This window comes from Thalassophryne amazonica, chromosome 9 (assembly GCF_902500255.1).
Source record: "Thalassophryne amazonica chromosome 9, fThaAma1.1, whole genome shotgun sequence".
Taxonomy (NCBI): Eukaryota; Metazoa; Chordata; class Actinopteri; order Batrachoidiformes; family Batrachoididae; genus Thalassophryne; species Thalassophryne amazonica.
The window spans coordinates 65,799,482-65,822,503 of record NC_047111.1 but is presented as its reverse complement, the minus strand read 5'-3'; the positions used below and the strand labels follow the sequence as shown (position 1 = coordinate 65,822,503).

The 23,022-nt window shown below is 39.6% G+C and overlaps 1 protein-coding gene across 17 annotated transcripts in view; it reads right to left on the bottom strand.

Moving 5' to 3' along the window:
• Window positions 1–23,022, bottom strand: part of nbeaa (neurobeachin a) — a 361,602-nt gene that overhangs the window by 16,979 nt on the left and 321,601 nt on the right. For all 17 annotated transcript variants that reach the window (XM_034178254.1, XM_034178240.1, XM_034178256.1 and 14 more), the window contains 14 exons: window positions 21,075–21,139; window positions 20,752–20,860; window positions 18,931–19,097; window positions 18,614–18,738; window positions 18,390–18,539; window positions 17,555–17,691; window positions 16,349–16,466; window positions 15,680–15,782; window positions 14,627–14,742; window positions 11,895–12,007; window positions 7,631–7,771; window positions 7,409–7,528; window positions 4,000–4,152; window positions 3,715–3,879 (listed from right to left, as the gene is read on the bottom strand). In XM_034178254.1, coding sequence (XP_034034145.1) covers window positions 3,715–3,879; window positions 4,000–4,152; window positions 7,409–7,528; window positions 7,631–7,771; window positions 11,895–12,007; window positions 14,627–14,742; window positions 15,680–15,782; window positions 16,349–16,466; window positions 17,555–17,691; window positions 18,390–18,539; window positions 18,614–18,738; window positions 18,931–19,097; window positions 20,752–20,860; window positions 21,075–21,139 — 1,782 coding nt within the window. The remainder of the gene's footprint in view (window positions 1–3,714; window positions 3,880–3,999; window positions 4,153–7,408; window positions 7,529–7,630; window positions 7,772–11,894; window positions 12,008–14,626; window positions 14,743–15,679; window positions 15,783–16,348; window positions 16,467–17,554; window positions 17,692–18,389; window positions 18,540–18,613; window positions 18,739–18,930; window positions 19,098–20,751; window positions 20,861–21,074; window positions 21,140–23,022) is intronic.

The following is a 23,022-nucleotide window of genomic DNA, read 5'->3' as shown; positions in this document are numbered from 1 at the left end:
GGATAATCCTAAAGAACAAATAACTTTTTTTTAACATCAGTCCATGTTGGTACCTGGAGCAGAATGATCAAAAGTTATCTGATACCAGCAGTGCCAAGAGACACAAAATGTACAGCCACATGGATTGTTGGACAATCAGTTGACAGACAAATAATTTAGATTCAATTTTAAGTAGAACACATTACATGGAATTCATTTAAAACAGTAAGAAATGAAAAGACTGTGGCACATTATAGGGATGAGGGTATCCTCAAAGACTGAGCTACTGTCAGTGGTGGGCGCAGATAACCAAAAAATTAACTTCGATAACAGATAATCAGATAACTGAAAAGTTATCTTTGATAAAGATAAACCGATAAACCACCCCAAAATGTATCAGAAATTACAGATAACCGATAAATTCCAGTATTGTCTCTGGTACATTTGCAACTACTAACAAGCTGAATTTGAGTTTTAACACCATGATCGCTTTTGGAAAGTGACAAAAGGTTCAAGGTTCAAGGTTACTTTATTTGTACCAAAAGGTAAATTTGTTTTGGCAGTGAGTCACACCATTCATAACAATCACGTAACACATATAAACCAATAAAAATACCCTAAATATAATTAAAAATATAAAAATACAATAAAAATATAAAAATACAATATAAAAAATATAAGAATACAATACCAATAAAGCAGTGCAAGTACAGGCCAATAGCATGGCGCCAGAACAAAAGTCACAGAGCGTGTGCCATCTCAAAGCAAAAAAGCGGATAAATTAATTAAATATTAAGTACACTAATAGCAGCAGGAATAAAAGTGCTCTTATAGCGCTTAGTTCTACAAAAAGGAACTTTATACCTCCGTCCTGAAGGGAGCAGTTCAAACTGATCAAAAAGAGGATGTGAGGCATCCTTTAGAACTGCCTCAACCAATCTCTGGACCTGCCTCATGTACAGAGAGGTTGGATACAGCTGAGTCTCTCCACCAATGCTTTTGCTCGCCCAAAAGACCCAAACAATGAGCCCGCACTTCTATGTTTGAACATCCTGCCCCCTGTTGGACGCTCTTGTTTACTACAAGGTTTACAGCACAGACACAAGCTGAGAGCAGCCACAAAACCAACTCTCTACCACAACGCTCTGGTCAGGCGGAGGTCTTGGAAAATAAAGTCATGCTGACTTATGGTTTGGTGTAAATACTGATAGAATAACTCCATTAATGTAAATTCTGTCATTTGTACAAAGTTAAAATATAACATATTTTTTAATGTTGAATAATGCACTAATTCTGAGGTTTTGTAACAAACACAGACAGATCGCAAAGGATTCTGGGTAAAAGTGCCTCTGCTAAACACTGATTGGTTCAGTCATTCATTATGTAAACCAACACGTTAATGTGACGTGTCGTGTGTCGGTGTTTACAGATAAATGTGCTTTTGTAAAATATTCCATTTTTTATTTGTAAAAACAGGCATTTTTACAGAGCCCTGAAAGTGTCATCGCAAAATGTTTTGCATGTGGAGAGAATGTGCGCTCATTTTATTAGTGCCGTGCACACGTTTTATGATGTGCGCACGTTTTATGATGTTGTAAAACGTGCACTCAATATTGTCTTGACACATAAATGTTGGCTTTGCACTGTGAGAGTTTTGGCCCTTTTTCAGATGATTTTTCATTCGTGCAAGAATTTTTTGGACTGAATTTCAGGTTAATCACGCGTCCTGCATCATGTACTGTACATGGAGTAACAAGTTGCGTTTAACATCTCACGACCACCTCCTGATCACTGATCGTATGGTTGAATGAAAATCAAACCTGTTTGATATTATTCTGGTCGGCCGTCGTGAGGGTATCCTGCTGCTGAAGAGCTACAAGCGTCCAACCGCTCGCACTGTGCATGTGCAAACACCGCAGAGCTGTCTTGTAATTTTTTTTGTTTTGTTTTTAAACTTTGATGTCTCCCATCGAGAGTTTTTGTAAATTAAGTTTGAAAAAGCTTACGTTTTGCTTTTGGAAACATGAGTTCGACGTGTGGTTTTTGAACGTACAATGTGTGTGAGAACATAAATCGGGCGCATTGAACTTTTACACCGTGCGCCTCTGTGATACAGTTTGAACTGAAACCGAGTACAGTGATTAAAAATATCATACAGTGTCTGCCCAGCTTCAGGAACAGAGTGTCTGAAATGCATTTGTCCTGTCGTGAACGACAGGACAGCAGTGCATTACCCATAATGCACTGCTGGGCACAGCATGTGCTCACTAAAACCTTAAAAATTAGCACATTACTTTAAAACTAAAACATATATTGATATTTTTCACTTTAAAAAACTTCAGGCATGACAGTAATTTTAAATAACTTGTCCAAAATTAGTTTGGTTAAAATTTGAACCATAAGTTAAAAATGTATGCCTCTGGATGACTTGGGTGATACTGCCTGCGTATCAGTATGGTTTTAAGGAATTTTTTTTTTTTTTTCTCCTTTGCCTGCAGAGGATGGAGTAGTTTCTCCTGGAAGCAGCTCTCTTATGTTTGCAGAGGGTATTACTATACATCTGTTAGAAAACTTTTAGGTGTTTAAAGATTTTAAATTTTAAAAATGTTTGCCGCTGTTCAGCTTTGTTTACTACGTTATCGGGCAAAAATTTATCGGAAGATAATTAGTCCGATAATGGTTTTTAAAGTTATCTGAAAAGATAATCCAATAATGAAAACATTATCTCAGATAATTATCTGTTATTGGGTTATCAGAACTGTGCCCAACACTGGCTACTGTGCACACAGATGAATGAGGAAGCCACCAAGAAATCAATCACTGGAATGAATAAGAATGTTCTGTTTCTCTGACAGGACACACTGTGACTATAAAAGTGTTGCATGTTGTTTCATCAGTCCTGGCAGAGCAGCACACAGAAAGCTTTTGTTAAAAAGAAATATGGATTCTATTTTGGAAAAAGCATATGGAAATACTTGCCTAAATAAAATTTTATGTCTTGTTTTTGTGGAATTTACACTCTCTCTCTAATCACAGCCAATGAAGATGGAAGCAAATACAGAGAACATTGTCACTAAGCACATTTTTTAAATTATTAAATTCAGTGATTAACAACTATGTAACATTGGAAATTAACTAAGGACCTTTAGTCTGCTAATTTGTCAATGAAATAAAACATACCTCGTCACGAAACAGCTCAAAAACCAAATGTCCAAATACTTTAATCGATAAAAACAATAACAGGACCATAAACAAAAATGTGCCCTCAAATTATCGTCAACAATCTGCAATAAGCACTCATATTATTTTCTTTCAACTCTAATATACAGCAATAGACATCTAAAACAACTGTCAATGCACAAATATACAGTATATGGGTCTAATTGTATATGCTAGTGACACTTTCAGTGGCATGTAGCAGCAGAATTTGCAAATGAAACCAAAGAAAAGACGCAGTCTGGGCTGTGACCAGTCATGTCATACTGTGACTAATCATGGAATCAAGATTCATCTGATCAAAGAACAACAACAGAACTTGAACTTCAACATCTTAAAGGTGTGAAAGAGGTCATTTTACTCCACAGTAGTTTTATGTCTTTATACTGGTGCCATAATAGTGACTGCATGTTGCACTAAATCATTTTAAAGCACAGCTGCAGCACAACAAATTCACCAGGAGTTGATTTCTGGAATGGAATAATCAGACATTAGTGATGTGTTGTCATAGAAACAGACCTCACGTTGGGCAGCGTCTAGGTTGTCTAGATTGACGGCGCCCTCGTAGGACAAAAAGTTGAACACGTTGAGAGCTCTGACTGCTTCAGGTCCTCGCTGCTTGTAACCAAAGATTAAGTCAATCCACTGGTGAAGCTGACACGATACAAACTCGCTTTCCAAAGCCTAGAAGGAAACAAAAAAACAAAATGGGCACAGAGTGAGACGCAGGATAAGAGTACAGTTGGTTTGTGTTTAAGCTGATGGAAATGCAGTGATTCCACAAAATAAAAAAGTGAGTCTCACCATGCGGTTAATGCGGACAAAGTCCTCCGGTTTCTTGGCCCAGGCGGGAAGCTCCACATCACAGACGGGAATGGCATCATCACGAACACCCAGCTCATACTCATTACTGTTCACAAACATCTCCGGCAAATAGTAGAACTCTGGAATCAGCTCCTGTCACATATGATGGAAACACTCAGTTTAACACTTTGGCAACTGTATTAAACACATAATTTAACTTTTTAAAAGTGGTGCATACATCGCCCTCCAAAAGTATTGGAACACTTGGTATTCACGCATTTTAATTTGTTTATGCCATTTCAAATACAAAAAAAATAATAATAATTCTATAATTATCTTCCATAAACTCAAACTGAAAGCACCATTCTTGATGTTTTTACCACATAACTACACAACATTCAGTCATAGATGGTCCAAACTATACCTTTTGGAATATTTATGTTCAGACAAATAATGTGGTATAATTTTCGATATGACTGGAGCATTTTTAAATTTTGACTCCTGTGTAATTCTTCAACTGACCCCAACTTGGCCACCTATTGAAAATGCAAGTGGCCAGTCCATTTTTTTCAAAAGAGTTAATGTCTAAGAAGTATTTCTGCTTAATTTGGTGCTTGCATCAGTATTTGAAGGATTCCTTTGTAAATATTCTGTTATCTGCTGCACCACTCCACTGTGGTGATGCACACAGGCAAGAATAGAAAGAGTTGTTTGTTCACTGCACCAAATTTCTTTTTCCCCTCAAACTGTATGATGGACAATTACTCTACCACAGAAAACAACAGTTCAAAGAAGTCAATGAAAGCCCAGTTCTATTTCATTCCTCCTGACGATGTAATTCGTCTCGTCTCATACATTCAACGGGCTGTGACGCTGCCTTTTGGTTGGCTGCTCCGGTTGATGGGCAAATTGACTGCAATGTCGCTAGTGGTATCTTTGGGACTTCTGTTCTTGCGTCTCCTACAGATTTGGATCAGCAACCTAGGCCTCAACTCAAAGATGCATCAGCACAGGCTTGTATGACTCTCCAACCAGTGCCTTCTGCACCTCAGACCCTGGGGGAACGTGGACTTCATCTGCAAGGGTGTCCCTTTAGGCTCCGTCCCTTCTCGTTGAGAGGTGGTTGTTACAGATGCATCACTCACAGTTTGGGGGGCTGTGTGGAATCACAGGATGGTGAGGGGTGTCTGGAGTCCTCAGGAGAGACTTCAACACATAAACGTGCTGGAGCTTCGCACTGTGTGACTGGCTCTCAAGCATTTCCTCCCGGCACTGAGAGGAAGACATGTTCTTGTCCGGTCGGACAACACGTCTACAGTCTACCACATAAACCATCAGGGGGGCACCAGGTCCAATCACTCATTGGCAGAAACTCGGAGGCTTCTCCTTTGGGCATTGCCTTGCCTTCAAAGTGTCAGAGCAGTTCATCTGCCCGGTGTACAGAACAGCGCTGCAGATTTATTCTCCAGACAGAAACCACCACCGGGAGAGTGGAGACTGAACCCGATTGTGGTCCAGATGATCTGGCAGAAGTATGGTGTAGCGGAAGTGGACCTCTTCGCTTCAAGCACCTCGACACATTGCCCACGGTGGTACTCCCTCTTGGAACCAGACAGCCCACTGGAGCAGGATGCATTGGCTCACCCATGGCCAGATTGTCTCCTTTATGCCTTCTCTCCTCTCCCACTGTTAATGTTGACACTGCACAGGATAGACCAGAGCACACAGGGTACTGTTGGTTGCCCCATTATGGCCAGGGAGGATATGGTTTCCCATGATTTACAAACTCCTCAAGGGGGAACCTTGGGCTCTCCCGGAGAGGAAGGATTTGTTGTCACAGCTACAGGGGAGGATTTGGCACCGTCACCCAGAACGCCTTCAACTGTATGTGTGGCCGTTGAGGGGCTGGACTCCTTGTTAAGTTCTTGTGACCAGGCTGTTCAGACTATCCTTTACTCACGTGCTGCTTCTACCAGGGCTTTGTATGACAACAGATGGAAGCTGTTTGCGCGGTGGTGTGAGAACCAAAAGTTAGACCCGGAGCGTTGCCCTGTGCCTATTCTACTCAAATATTTACAAGAACTGCTGGAGAAAGGACTTTGCCGCTACCTTGAAGGTTTATGTTGCTGCAATCTCTGCCCGGCATGTCTACATTGATGGCTGGTCAGTGGGTTCACATTTCTTAGTGTGTTGTTTTTTGAAAGGTGCTCTATGTTTGCGGCCGCCAAGGCTTGCACGCGTACCTTCATGGGACCTTCCACTAGTCCTGGAGGGTTTAAGCTTGTCCCCTTTCGAACCAGTTGAAAGTGCTGATCTTAAATGGGTGTCAGTGAAGACTGCCTTTCTACTTCTATCAGTCGCTGAGGACTGTTTGTGATGGAATTCTGATGTATCTGGGGTTATGCTGTGGCCTAATCCATCCTTTTTACCCAAGAGAATTTCAACCTTTCATATTAACCAGCCAGTTTCCTTGGCTGTGTATGCCCCGCATTCTGATCCAGGATTATCTGTTTCAGGTTCCCTGTGTCCTGTCCGAATGTTGAAGCGGTACAGTAGTGCGACTGCTGGGATCCGGAAAATGGATGACCTGTTTGTGTGTTACGGTGATCACAAAAAGGCTGTGCTGTCTCAAAGCAGCGGCTCTCACATTGGGTCATGGATGCCATTTTACCAGTATACAAGTCCAAAGGTCTTCAGCCTCCTAAGGTTACGTGCCATTCCACCAGAGGGGTGTCCACCTCCTGGGCTGCACTGAGAGGTGTCCCTTTGAGTGATATTTGTGCTGCTGCTACGTGGGCTTCGTCCTGTACCTTTGCCCGCTATTACAGACTGAATGTGGCCGCTCCTCCTGCGGTGACTTCGGCGGTGTTGTCTGCCTCCACTCTCCACTGCTGATGCGAGGTGAGTGTAACTCTTCGGGACCTTGTTGGTATTAAGTCATCCAGGTGCTAAAGCACCGCCCTCTGGCGGTCAGGAGGAATGAAACAGAACAAGAGTTACAAATGTAACTACGGTTCTATGAATTCCGGATGACCGTCAGAGTTGCTTGTCACTTAGAGTCTTGCGAATTCATTCCGAAAAGAAGCAAGCGCTGGGTGCGTCTGGCATATAAAGACAACCAGTGACATTACCCAGGTCACATCCAATGGCGTGACTTTGTTGGTATATATTCTTGACCTCTCTGTGCTTGCGCACATGTAGTTATCCAGGTGCTAAAGCAACGCAATCTGGCGGTCATCCGGAATTCATAGAACCGTAGTTACATTTGTAACTCTCGTACTGACCCAAGACACTGCTGCATTTACACTTTTATAGTTACAGATACCTGCTTGTTGATGGAGTTTAGTCAGACTCTCAAGTTTTGCTGTAACTGTGAGGAACCACTTTAGTGTCATTCTGTGAACGCTACCTTGACATCAGCCGTATCCCTCTGGCAGTTCCTCCATGAGCGCCCGATCCCAGAGAAAGCTCTGTCTGGGTGGTCAAACTTGTTTTCATTTGCATTGAGGAAAAACGTGGTGAATGGCTCCTATGTGGACAAGAAAAGACAAATTCACGTTCAAAGACGTCCTTAATATTTTTTATTTTCCCACTGGGCTGCTAAAGACTTTGTTTGTTGCGAGTTACGTACTATTCTCAGCATCCACGTCAGTGCTGAATGAGCAGTGGAGTACAGTGTTGTATAGTGGTGAGAAGGCGTGCTGTCGTCCTCCCACGTCTCGTAGCGCTCTGCATAAAATGCTGCTCGCTTAGGATTGAGTGCACCAATTGGCTAAAAGAATCAGGAAAAACTAACTGATTTAAGATGAAGACGGAAAGAATAGGTACGCATCATGCTTTCTACTTTTCCAGAGAGAATGCATCACATAAATGCATTATTTATACATCTTTCAATAGTACACACAAACAACAACAAAAAAGAAAAATTCATGAAATAGTGAAACTAAAATGCCTCTATTGCCCCCAAGAGGATGGTCACAATACAGATCCTATTCCATGCAAGATCAGGAGAGGAGTCCCAAAGATACTAGGGATGCACCGATACCACTTTTTTCCAGATTGAGTACAAGTACGAGTACATACATGTTGGCACTCGTCAATACAGAGTACCAATACAAATACTTAATGATACCATTACAGTTTTATGATGACTTTGAAAACATGTTTTATTCATCAATTGTTCCTTACTTTTTCATTGTAACGGCTACCAATATCATTAGCTTTGTTTTTATTTACAAACATTTCACTTAAGTCATGTAATATCACTTTTGACGACAACAAATTGTCCTTTAACATTAATTGTGTGTTTCTTAAACATGACAATGCCAGACATCTCACTTAAATGTAACCTGTGGACTTCAGCACTACAAAATATACAACAGGAACAGAACTGAAACCTTCCATCAATAATTATTTATGTCTGTGAGGACTAAAAGCCTTTTTTGAAAATGTGAGGGACAGATTAATTTTGATGAAAAGAAGCTTCTCTGTGTTATCAGCTCTTTTTTATCTACAATGTGTGACACTGAGCTAAACAGCCTTTCACTCTCCACACTATTTTTTAAACTTTTAATTAAATATGTAGCGGTAACATACACATATACAAACCGTGAATATTTTTTTCCCCGAAAGGTGGAACACGTAATATTGATGAGCACGGCATGCACGCACAGAAAGTGTTGTGTGGCATCTCCGCAACACGCTGAGGCAAAACGGAGTAATTTCAACATTTTATTTTATTTTTTCATTTGTGGATCATGGGATAATTTCCTCACATTCAGAAAGAATAGACTGAAGTGTGTGGTAAATGAGCCATTAACAAGGCACAGTGACTCAACTTCTGACCCAAACTGCGGTTTGTGGAGGCAAGTGGAGGGTCCGAACGCAGCACCACGGACATTCCGCAAATGGGTTACACCTGTTGCAGACTGAGTCAGTCTCCCATCGGCCTGAACACCTGCACCAAGGATTGAAACTCACTAACATGATGGACAACCTCTGCCGCTGAAACCGTGATCGGAGTTCTGACAGAGGAACTGGTGCAAAGTGCCGAAGTCACGGAGGAACCTTTTTTCCAGCCACACAAGGAATTAAAGTATTTTCAGATGTTGTTTTCCAAACTCAGGAGGCTTTGTGTGAATTATTTTTCTCTAAGATCATGTGATGATGAATTCCACTGAAACAAACAAGTAATGCCACGTTCACACCGGGCGCGATCAGACACTACAAATTCGCGGGGGTTGCGTGGCAACGGACGCGCCTCCTTCGCCCGGTGTGCTGCTCTGCTTTTGCTGTGAAAATTTGCCCCGGTGCGTCATCAAATAGGAGGAGCTTCCATTCCACTTGCCGGTTCTGATTGTCAGTCAAGTTAACATGATGGACCTTGATCACACGGAGCGAGTTGTTGTGGAAAGCTCCCAATACAGAGAGTATCATTATTTGCTGCAGGAGCTGCTTCTGGATGACGGCCGCTTTCAGCGGTCCTTCCGCCCCTGTGGGACCCAGTTTGAAGACCTCCTGTCCCGTTCACGCGTGCACTATAAACAATTAAAAGAAAAAAAAAAACTCTGCTGCAGCTTGCTCTTCCCCCCAAAAAACTCTGTCATAATTGTGTTTAGAAACCAGTCACCATTTGTTTTATTATACATCTGTGTAGTTAATAAGTAAAATAATCTTCAGGGACGATTAGCTTGCGCGTGCACGTAAAAAAAAAAGAAACTCCGCTGCTTGCTGTGGGGCTGCTCCTTGCGCTTCCTCAAAAAACTTGGTTATAATTGTGTTTAGAAACCAGTTACCATTTGTTTTATTATACATCTGTGTAGTTAATAAGTAAAATAATCTCCACGGACGATTTGCTCGCGCGTGCACGTAAAATAAAAAGAGAAAGAGACTCTGCTACGCTGCTGTGGGGCTGCTGCTCATTCTAAAAACTCTGTCATAATTATGAAATAAAGGACAAAAGAGACACAAGTCCTGCTCACAGGCTGCTACCAGATACAGGACATGTTCACATCTTCAGTCAAACTCCAGACATCTCCACGTCACTACATATTCAGTCCTTGACTGGTCATCGTGGCGCGACGAGACGAAAAAGTTCAGATTTTTGAACTTGGGGAGGAGGGCAACGCGATGTGATGCGACGCAATATCGCGCCACAAACGCACCAATCGCTCAAAGTCGTTTCACTCGCATCACTTCATTCGCGTCCATCGCGTCGTGCTGCATGACTTGGCACCAAAACGCGTCCTTACATAGGGATTACATGGCAACCTGTCGCTGCAGTCGCTCGCGTCGCGCCCGGTGTGAACGCGGCATAAGATTTTTTATTTCCTGTGTGTGTGATGGACTGCAGCTTTCAGCCAATTAATGGACAGCACTGACGGCCGTATTTGACTTATGAGCAAATTACATGAAAGCCTGTAAAAATCCATAAATTAGCCGCATCATTGTTTAAGCCACAGTGTTCAAAACATATGAAAATAGTAGCGGTTATAGTCCGGAAATTTCGAAGTGTGAGCGTGAAAATCCCATGTTGAGAGGTTGACATCACACTGCTGTAAAGTGGTATCAGGTCATGGAGTGTCGGAGACATTTATGATTAAAAGTACGAGTAAATAAATATGGAATACCGGTATTGGGATCGGTGCATCCCTATCGATTACTTACATATATCAATCTCCACCCTCTAAAATGTAATAAAACACAGTTTTCAAAAAGCTGGTATTCAAAGAGCCATCAATTGATATTTTAATCCCAGAAAAGGCTAAGAAAAGAGGCTGTGACTGATAGCTGCTCCCCACCAGTCTGTTGTTGGTATAACCAGGGTTTTATAAATAATTTGTTAATCTGTAAAAATGTTTGAGCTGTCACAAAAGAGTTTGTATTTTTGTTTCTTCACCTCTTAAACTTTGTTGCACAAAGAACTGTGTTACAGTAAAATGTACTAATATGTACATACTAGGATACATTTTTGGCATGTTGCAAATTGTTGCAGCTAGCCTGCTAAATCATGATTCTGTGAAATAAAAAAACCCCTTAATATTCATAAATATAGCAAAATACAAGAAATAAGTGAACACATTTCACACTAATTTCTTTGAGCTATTAAAACTAGTTCATTTTCAGTTGTCACCTGCAATTTAAACAAAAATTCAGCTTGTATTTAATCAGTTTTTAATATTAATGTCATTAATGACTGCTCATCAAGAACTGTGTATTGTTACATTCGGAGTAATACATCACTGAAATCAGGATATATATATATATATATATATATATATATATATATATATATATACACATACATATAGCTGAAAATAATGTTTGTAACTTAATAACAGCATTAGTATATCAGTGAAATAAAACAAAAAAGGGGGAACTTTTAGCCATTTCCAATTGGATATTATATTGATTCTATGCAGAAAAAAAAATCAAATACAATTTTGGACATCTTATATGTATACGTTTGCCCAGTAAAGTATATGTCATGTTAACCCAACTCACATTTGATTATCTTTGACCACTAGAACAGGGTCTGTCACAAAAAAATATATATATTTTTTCTACTTTCAGAATTAGAACAAAGTAGGATTTTGAAATACTAGATAACAGAAGAGGAAACTGTAAATTTGAAGTGTAAATGTGGTAAATATTTGAAAAAAGTCCACTTTTCTCCTCACTGTGACTCCAACAGTTATTAGAATTCCATAAAGTAATATTACACTGTATGTTTGAGATGTAGTTAACCTACTGAGTCCTACTAAACTCTTGATCAAATCAGTGAGTGGGCCTGTAATGACCTCTATTTTATTACAGTAGTTTCATGTCACTACATCATATACATCACATCATACTGCACAATTATTTTGGGTGTGATGAGTGTGGTGTGTTTTCACTTTGGAAAGATCTCTGAAGTTGCCAGGTAGAGTGAGATCCAGCTCTTCTGAATCATAATTGGTCAAGACCCAGGGAAAGACAGGGTACTGGTTCAAGTCATTATAGGTCCTCCCTGCAGGAGCAAAATCAGACAGGAGAAGAAAAACAAAAACATCACATTGTGAATGCACAGATACATTCACTCACTACAGTTCTGCCACATGATGTTTCACAGTGTCTCTTATCCTTAGAGTGTACGTGCACAGTATGGCTCACTACATATTTGACTTTAATAATTTCTATTATTCCAGCCTAAAGGCTACCAGGCGTAGTCTTTGGAAATGAAAGAAACGGACAAAGAAGATACATGTAACTTCAAAACCCCACATACACTGAGAGAAACAAAAAGAGATAAAAAGAAGCATCTGCTTCAGCTCCCTTTATACATAATCCTTTCTGCAGGGTTGTGTGGAGGAATACATTACATTCTAGTTTTATGCAACAACTAGAAAGTAATAATTAATAAGGACTGCCCCTGGTCAAATTTGGGCCTGAAGGGGAATTTTGCTATGAAGTTTACATCATATGTGTGACTCTATCAGAAACATACTTGTTGCATAGGGCTGGGTATCAATTCAAATTTCAAGAATCTATTCTATTCCGATTCTTAAGATTCAGAATAGATTATTTCGATTTGATTCAATCGGATATCAATTTGGGTTAGCGTTATTACAACTGTTTTTTTTGAGCTGTTACCTAATTGTCTAGTCATGCAACATATTAATACTACTTCTCAAAATTTCGCTCCCAAATGCAGGTAATAGTGTTTTAGGGAGTTATAAATTAAAAACTTTTCCAGGGGAGAATGGCCCGTGGGCGCTGGGAAAAAGTTCTCCCGAGTCCTGCAGCAGGAGAACGTGACTATGGAAAACGTTCTCCCACAGTTCACACCAGACAACCTTCATGCGCTGTCTCATGGAGAAGGCACATTATGAGGAATGGAAAAAAAAGCTACTGTGTGAATTTAATAGCAGATGATTCTCGGTTGTCATGATTAGCATCTTTAAATGGCTTTGACAGAGGTTGATGAATAACCTGTGGACGTGCTGCTTTGAAATCAGAACCAGTGTGTCCACAATCAACGTGCAACTGCAGTTGCAACTTTTATAGGGGAGACTGGGCCATTCTCCTCTGGAATGGCCCAGTCATTCCAGGGGAGAATCCTCCCCTATTACCTTATAACTCACTATTACTTGAAAAAGTGTAATGGCCCAACTGCAGAGTGATTTTTTTCAGGCACGCTGTTATAACGCTGGCAAGAAGTGCATATATATATAAAATCGATGTTTGGATGTATGAATCGATCTGTGGGAATTAAAATGAGAATCCATTTAATTCATATTTGATGTTTTAGGGAAAGGCAGTCCTCTATACCACTTCATTGTGAAGCTGTAGGTGATACAAAATGTAAAACATGCACAATTTCTTGAATCACAGCCAGAGAAGCCTAGAACCTCTTGTTTGGGTTGTCTGGGTGTCTTGGTGGCTTTCCTCACTCTTCTTCTTGCACAGTCACTCAGTTTTTGAGAACTGTCTACTTCATACAGAGTTACCAGAGTGCAATACTGTTTGTATTTCTTCATAAGTGATATAAAGTCCAAGACATATTCAGTGACTTGGAAATGTTCATGTATCCATCCCCTGACTTGTCTGAAGAAAACTGGCAATAAAACTGATTATTTACAGGTATTATACCAAAGTGTTCCATTACTTACGCAACCCATCATCTTGGCTTTTATATCAAGTTGCAGAGATTTACTTTCAGTTTGAGTTTAAGGAAGATAATTTTAGAAATGTGTATTTTTTGCATTTCTTGTATTTTTTTATTTGAAATGACAGAAACAAATTAAAATGTGTGAAATAATAAGTGTTTCAATACTTTTGGAGGGCACTGTAGGTAATGCTGTATAAACACATTATCAAAGTAACAAAATGGCTAACATCACCTTGTGGTTTAAAGATCACACCCTCCAGCATTATAAAGCATGCTCATATTCAAAAGCTTCATCAGTAAACCAAAGCAGTGCTGCACTAAAAATATACCAGTCAGCTTCTATGTTAATGTGATAAAATACACTTCTACACACCAGCAAACTATCCAAAGCTTTCTTCATGTATTTTTTTTAATGGATATATATTTAGAGGTGTCACTGATGTAATATAAATATAATCCTGTACCTTTCAGAATTTATTGTTTAATGTGAGTCAGTTATTCAAAGAGAAAGTAGATGACAAGTTTTATCTCAACTCGCATCTTCTTGTTTCTTTATGTGGTCTCTTTAAAACCAGCAAACTCTCTTTAAACACAGACTTCTTTATTCAGCAAGGAAACCAAACAACGGCGATGAAGAATGGCTGTGCAGTTATTTTTGTGCATCACAGCGAGAGACATCAGTGCACATCACATTATTGAAGTGGCCACTGTGATAAGGTCCAAAAACATCAGTGATACGTCATGATAAAATGCACATGAATGGAACGTAGAAAAAATGTTGTACAGCATGTGATCCCACACAGAATGGAATGTTGTTTCAAATGAAGTAGTTTTTAGATGAAAGCACAAAAAAAAAAAAAATCTGAAGTGGTGTTAATGAGAAGCTAACTATTTATTCACAAGCTTATCTGTATTATTTTATTATTCAGAGAATAAATTCCACAGTAACATAAAGCAATAAGGACTTGTTGTGTGTACCTGCAATAGTGTTGAGGAACATGAGGTACTCAAAGTTGGAGATCTCTCTCCTCTGCCAGCGCTGCGTCATGTTGGAGGATTTAAACAGCTGACGAGGAGTGGCTAAGGAAATCCGCCTAAACACACACAAAAACATGCTTTCTGCCATTTACAATGCCCATCCAAACAGAAATAAAAGTTTGATTTGGAATGAAAGAGGTGGTGTGCACATCTTTGACACTCTGTTTGGCAGGAAAAGCTCAACCATGGGAAGGTCTGACCAGATCATCTTCAGCTTTTTTAGATCCCCCCCCACTACCACTGTGACCTTGTTTGCGCCATTACATAAACTTCACACACTGTGTGTAGTACTTGCTGGAATTTCAGTGGAACATTATTAGTTGAGGGAAGACTACACAGCAGATACATTTTCAGATGTGCAGGACACCATTTGTGAAAACCTTGTTTAAACATGTCATAATATTTATTCAAACTCAACTACTCAGGATATGGAAACTTTAACTGAGAACGTTTTCCTCATGTCAACAATTTTTCTCAATCAGTGACGGAAGTGATTTATTTCTGTTTTAAAAAAATCCTACATGCAAGCATAGCTAGTAATTCTTTATACTCTCAACAAAGGCAGAATTTTAGGACACTAGTACATGGCACCTTGGGTAAACATTGATAAGATAACCATTGATAAGTGATGCTTTTTTGCACATGGCTTTTTACAAAGTACAGATCAGTGATTTTGCTCTTAACCCCAAAACTCAACAGACATCTTGGGGTCGCTATGCCTAACACACATATCACTTTTGGTAGCAATCAGGCAATTACTAAGAAGTTTAATATTTTTTTTTACATCCACACACAAATAAAGTCTGCTATATTTTCTTTTCAACATAAACTCATTTGTTTTGGCTTCTCCCTTTCTTGCTCAGGTCCAGTATGGATTTGCATGTTCATTTGACAAGCTTTACCCCAGATGCCCTTCCTGATGCAACTGTAGCTGCACATGGAAAACGGGGCATGGGTGACACTGAACTAACTGAAAGGCAAGCACACACCTACCTGGCTTGTGGCAGGCCGTAGCTCGTTCCCACACCCACCCGTGGGAGACTGTAGACCACCCTTTTCACGGTGGCCTGGTCAGGAAAGTTGAACATCACAGATGCTGGAGAGAGGAAGACGCATTATAATCAATCATTGATTACTGCCAATCTGTGGCAACAAATACATTTCATAGACAACTTATGATGGAGACATTAGTTTGACTTGTGAAGGAATTGAGAAAACATAAAAACAAAAGATTGTCATCTTTTGTTTTTATGTTAGAGATTGAGACAAGGATGGTATTGTAAAACACAGATGCATTTACAATGTTGTTATAATCTTATCCATACAAAATGTAATGGAATATTTCACATTACATGCTCACAGAATTAATGTGACCTTTACTGGTTATTAATTATCGACAGAATGAAGTCATCATTGGCACTGGTTGTGGCGATAAATTTTATTCTACACTTTTTAATTTACAGTTTAATTAAATTTTGTTGACTTGTTACAACCAGTGTTGGGGGAAAATCGCTGCTTTATTTACACATTTGCCACATTACTGTAATTACACATTTGGCATTGTTGCCGTACTGACAGCAACTAATTTAAAGCAGTGAAAAAAGTTTTGAAATCAACATGTAAAACTACTGTAATCCATTTCACAGAATGCCACAGCCTTACTTCGGTTGGCCATGAAGACCTCTAAGCCGGTATTCTGCAGCAGGTATCGCCTGGAGAACACGGCTCGGATCTCGCTGAACATCCACTTGCCATGCAGACCCTCTGAGTATGCCAGGACCTGCAAAGAGTAGACACAGCTTTGAATTTATTAATTTGTACAGCAAACTAAAATATAATTCCACATACATTACTTCCTCTGGTATATTATATTTCTCTGTAGGTTATGATGGATGATCACCACAGCTGCACCAATCACAGCCCAAACAGTACATCATTATTTACGACCACTTCATCCTTGACTCACACAACACCAAATTTTTGTTTCTGACCATTCTAGGTTGTCCATGGTCAAACACCATGTGAACAAAGGTAATGTGTAACTTCATTTAATGTTTATTCATGTCCATAACCATATCTCTAACCAATTCTTCAAAATAAAACAGCTCTTTTAAATGAGGTTAACAATTCATGATCACCTAAGCTCACAAGGTCATGCAACCAACAGTAAGATGATATTTGAATTCACATTATTGTTTCATAGTATGCTCTATTTACACTGGGGGCAAGGGCCATTTTTTTTTATCGCAACTCATCGTGGACTAGGTGTAAATGGGATGGTAACCAAAAGCATATTTAACCAATTCCTCAAAATAGCAATTCAAAAAAAAAAAAAAAAAAAAAAAAAAAAACCTATAAAATAAGCAATGGGCCAAAGTTTTTACCTTATACTGTGACCTTGATTTTGACCTTCCCAAAAACCAAATCACATTGCCCTTGGTCCAAAATTTAGTGCACACATAGATGGACACACAGGATTGACAACAATAACTCTGCATGACCCATCGCTCGCTGTGCACAGGTGTAACTGTGGCCCCATAATGTACATATATAATATCAGTCTGTATGTATTTTAGTAGTTAGAGGTACATTTGATTAATCTTAATGAAAAAAATAAAAAATAAAAATGCTGAAACATCATCAGCTTTTATATTATTTCAGAGATACAGCGGATTGTTGGGTTTTGGAGATGTGAATGCTGCTCAAAATAAAAATCCAAACCTATTCCAAAAAAATTGACAATCAGTGTTAAAAAACATTCTCTGCTCCATCTACTTCAGTTCACACTGGATTGACTGTCATTTCCCTTAAGGAGTCATTAAAAGTGTGTTATAGATGTATCAATAATAAATAACAGGGTTGCCATACTTTAGCATCAATCTTCTTGAATGCAGAATCCACTTCATCCACTTCAAAGTAGATCTCAGTGGTGGTGATGGACAGAGTGCCACGGGCGACCACCACTGGAGCTACCAGCTGAGCGGGAGTACTCAGCACCACCGGGCCTGTGGAGACAAAACCATTATTCACATCTTTCTGCTGCATTTGTTCAGGCCACTAAGTCACAATGATTAGCAATCAGCATACAAGACAGAAAATTAATGCAGTGCCCAAGAGAGCTGGGGTCAACTGTGAGCAGAATTGAAACAAGTTATTTCCTGTCAGTGAAACTGATCAATTCTGCCCAACATTTACACCATGTTCAATTCACCAGATCGCCAAATTCATTTTTCTATTGATGAAAAAAAATCTCAAACTGATCTTAAACCCACCGTATGCAGAATGCCAGTATTATGAATCAGAGTTAGTTGCGATCATCAATAGAACTGAAATTGAATAACTGTAAAACACCCCAACCCTCGTGCACAACAATCTGGATTACAGGTAATTTATGTTAGTATAGATTTGTTTCTTCTAGTCACTGCCATGAAAAACCCATCAGGGGGAAGTTGTTTTGTTTCTTTAATCTTCATCAGTATCAACTTTTAGAAGGTTACATAGTTGCCAGGTGAATTCTCAAGTGATAAAAAAAAAAGAAAAATTCTGAAGGCTAGTTAGTGCAGTTGCAAAATCCCCACAGGACCAACTTGCCTCTGGACGTAAAAAGTCGTGGAAGGAAACGAACTACAAATAAGAAAGTTTACAGTTTAGTCACACTGCAGCACTGCGTTGACGTGTGTGTGTGTGTGTGTGTTTCTCTCACCAGCAAGGTTATCAATCTCTTTTTCCTGCAGTAGACTGACGGCGTCGTCGTCTCCCTCCAGCATCAGCTCTGCCTCCGGGTTCTGCGTGACCACTGATTGGCTGCGGAAATTCTTCTTGGACTTAAGCCCCTCCTCCTCCTCCTCTGTGCCTGTTTTGATTGTGCGAATGTGAGACGAGTAGGTTTTCATATTTTTTTTTTCTGTAATATAGTGTGTTACTGACCGTAGTCTTCCAAAGCTTTGAGTGACACGTTGGCGTGAGTGGATCCAAAAGCGTTTCGCACAAATCTCCGCCTCCTCCTCAGGTCATCCTCCCAGTAATCTAGACGCCAGAAGTCATGTAATTGGCTAAATACAGAAAAGGGGTGGAGCAAAGATAAGAGTGGGTAATTTTAGTGGAGATATATATAATTTTTTAAAACATAATTTTGTGTTTCATATGATGCAAGAAGGAATTTTCTTTCAGGGACAATACAGTTGAGGTTAAAGCTGAAGTTACGTGTGACAGTACTGAGAGCAACACTCTAAATGCGCGTTCACCTCTGCGACATCGTCCCCCACGCTCCGTGCTTATTGGTCAGGATGTTGAGGATCTTCTGTTTCAGCTGGTTGGCAGTCACGTGATCTCTGTGCTTTGCAGCGCTGATGAGGTGATCGCACATTTTCTCCTCCTCCCGCCGGTCAGCAGCATACTGAGCACAGTTAGACTGGAGAAGAAAACGAGGAACATCAAAACTGACGATGGGAGTGTGCAGAAGGAAGGTAGCGAAAAACAACAAGAAATTTAGGCAAGGCTGATTAAATGCTGTGACAAGCGTTACAGATAATATCTATGCACATAATATTGACACACAGCTATTGTTACACCCTCATTACCACTACTAAGTGCTCTTGAGCAAAGCTGCTTATGAGGGTTTTTTGTTTGTTTGTTTTCTGAGCAGCTTCCACGTGTGAATGTGAATCTATCTGAGTGTTAATAAGCTATGGGGGGTAACGATTTTGCTCTCACTTTAACATCCCTGAATAAAACAAGTGCAAAAATAAAAAATACATTTATGTATTTTTAAAAGTACATCAACATTCAAAGCATAAAATGTGCTAAAATTTTTATTCTAAAACCACATGACTATTTATCTCTTTTTTAAAATAGTAGAGAAGCTTGAATCTTCGACTGGACTGGGTTGCTTGACGCGAGGATGTTTCGCTTCAAATCGCAGAAGCTTCCTCAGTTAAAATTCTTGCTCTCTGCTCTGTTTTTAGCTGAGGAAGCTTCTGCGATTTGAAGCGAAACGTCCTCGTGTCAAGCAACCCAGTCCAGTCGAAGATTCAAGCTTCTCTACTATGGAAACTACCTGGACAACTGAGAGCCTACACAGAAGCTTTTTTAAAATACATATTATGAAGTGTTTTTACTTATTTTAAGGAATGCATTGAATCATTTATATTTTCTCCCAATTTACCATGACTTTGCTATCTTTATTATATCCTATAATTATATCGCCCCCCCCCGCCAATTAGTCCATATTTATGAATATTAGCTTAAAGGTAATTATTACTGAGAGTGTGTTTTCCCACCTTTTTTATATTTTTAAAAGCCATGTTCGTTACGTTAGCCCAAACAGAAGTCAAAAAAATGCACTATAACTCAAACACCAATTTTACTCAGAAAATATAACCAATTTTAAAATTGTAAGCAATTAAAAAAATAAGTCAAAGCAAAGATAATGAAAAAATAATAAAAATGTGAAATCATTTATGATAAAGCCCTTAATACATGTTATTACAAAACAAATACATCTGGGATGATTTTATGGTTTTACAACAACATGTTGCCCAGTTTATTATTCATTGATTATTATCAATATTGTAATTGCGCATATGTGTCTGTGTACAAAATAAGTCCAACACTTGAGCAGATTTTCAGCAGAATTGGTAGGAAACCTCCATGGGCAAGAGGCTCCAAGTGACTACATTTTGGAGTGGATAGGTAAAAAGACAAGGTTGTTAAATATAGTCCCGTAAAAAAACATTTTCTGGGATATCTCCACAACCAATAAAATGAATATCAATTGGTAAATCATTTGTAATCAAATGGTATGAGTAACAATGATGATTATGTGTCCCAAAATGTTTCACATTGCAGCATTTATATGTGCGCAGTGCAAGTAATCAGGTTTTATTCTTCTGAAAAGATCTGATACTTTCTTTAATAAAACATGCTTAATCCTCTGAAGCATTATTTTTTTTAACTGGGTTTTAAAGTGGATCGTTTATTGACACAACAATAATTATAATTTTTTTTTATTACACAAAACACATTTACACCATCCTGTAACCACAACAAACACGTCTGATGTGCACCTCAAACTCTGCGTGTTTGTGAACATCTTCGGCTCGCTGTCTGTTCAGGATGAACTCTGCTTCATTTGCAACTCGCACAATATGATCCTTCATGGCGTGACAGAGAAGTCTGGCAACAGAGAGACAGAGAAACTCTGAAAGAGAACAACAAATCTGACACACGTTTAAAAAAAAAAAAATCACAAGCCAGCTGTAAACCCGATGGCTCTGCAATGATTCAAACTCCTCATTAAGGCTGTGTGAGGGACAGACAGGAACACTGGTTCTACTGCGCAAATTACACAGATAATGTCGGCGGTGCCATCAGTCATATAATGGATTACCTCCCCTCATTGATGAGCTCGATGAAGGCCAGCCCAGCATTCTTCTGAATGGAGTTTTGCCACTCCTACAGGGAGAAGATCGACATACGCACAGTGTGACAGCATTCACAAGTTTTTAAAAAAGGTGCAATAGCACAGAAACGGCTCAACATAAAAGCTCATCAAACATGTTGAGAGCGTTCTAAATATCGCTGAAGACACAACCCTGTGAGTTTGTGTAACTGTTGTTTTTTGTGTGTGTGTGTTTGTGTGCACACTCTGCAGAGCAACGTAAGAGCATCGCTGAAAGCCCAGAACTATCAGTGCTCCATTAGCTCTTAAGGTTGTGAAGGACACGTGGGAGCATCTCCCGTTACATTCCCCATCCGCAGGATCAATATCTGGGCTAGTGTTAGTGCTTGTGGGCCTCTAATGGCCGCCCGGGCTGGAGCCAGTGGGTAATACAATACGTGCTGATGAGGAGCCAGCCAAAGATTGCTAAGGGAGCAGCGAGAGGGAGGTGCAGTGAGGAAAGCGGCTGAAGATGACAGCAGTCGCTGTTTGGATGGAGACTTAAAAAAAGAGCTATTCGGGATGGAGCGGAAAACAAGTGAAGATCTGAGCAGCTCCATCAAAGGACATCAAAGGAATTTAGGAAGCCAGAAGACAACAAAACCTACAAAACAAACTGAGAAGATTGAAGAAAAAGATGGGCGATTTATCTAACCCTGCAGTCGGAAGCAGTGTGGCGGTAAGTCTCTTATCAGACTGTGGAGAATTGTTTTAAAGATCTTTACACTTGAATGCCTGTTTTCTACTGACAGAACTTATTAATTACCCTTGTGGCATTCTGACTTGAAGAACAGCAACATGTGCTTCGGTGTAAAAAGTAAAAAGCTGACCAAAACAAGTTAATGTGGATGACAAAGTGCTGTTTTATGTGTAACCTTGCTGACATGGGAAAACATGCGACTCCATATTATATTACATCTGCAATGCACTCATTACACAGTTCACCGCGATAGCTCCCTCACAGCACACTTCATTAACTCAGACGTTCCAAAATAATAACTTTTTTTTGGGGGGGGGGGGTCATAATTATCGACATTACTCACTCTGGCAATCCATGGGTGTGGCTGGAGAATGGTACCCCCATTTCTTAGTATGTTTTTTCCTATCATATATTTAGTCTATAATGGCAAATTATAGGTCATGCCAACCAAATTTTTTCTGTTACTAGAGGAACTTAAAAGAAAAGAAAGAAAAGCCAATCGTGAGTTGTATTATACGTGGTTATGCGTTCGTAGTTAGAATTTAGCATATGAGGTCATGCTAACACACTCTAGAGCAGCCTCTCTTTTTTAACTCCACCCTCTAAAAAGAAGGTCTGGATTCTCTCACTTTTATCGATTGTGATGCAGCGGCAGAGCCATTCAATCCTGAATCTGAGCACTGGGCCACGACAGGCTGAGTGCGAGCACAAACAGGACAATATCTGATGAAAAAAAAAGATTTTAGCTGTAAATAAATTAAACCAATTAGAATGTTTACAGTGTTCGTTGAAGCGTTTGTTGCGCAACAACTGTGTCACCGTTTCTGCAGCGCTCCCCGATGGTCACAATGGAAAGGCGTGCACATCACCAAGTCTGTTATGTATGATTCCTGTGGATGAGGGCGGTTCTCACAGACTGGGGGCATGCTTAATGTTAACCATGGTTGACTTTATCTGATAGTGTTCATCCTCTTTGACATACGAGGTCACACCAATCGCGGTTGATGTCAACATCACTGAGTGATTTCCTTCAGTAGTCAAATGTGGCATGGTGACTTAACAACGCTGGATATAAATAGTGGTGCGCTTCACATATTGAAATCCCTTAATTTCCAAAACATTTTCATCAGCAAATCATTCCTAGATGACTGACAATCTTCCATTTGCTAACAACCTGATTTTTATAAGACAAATACT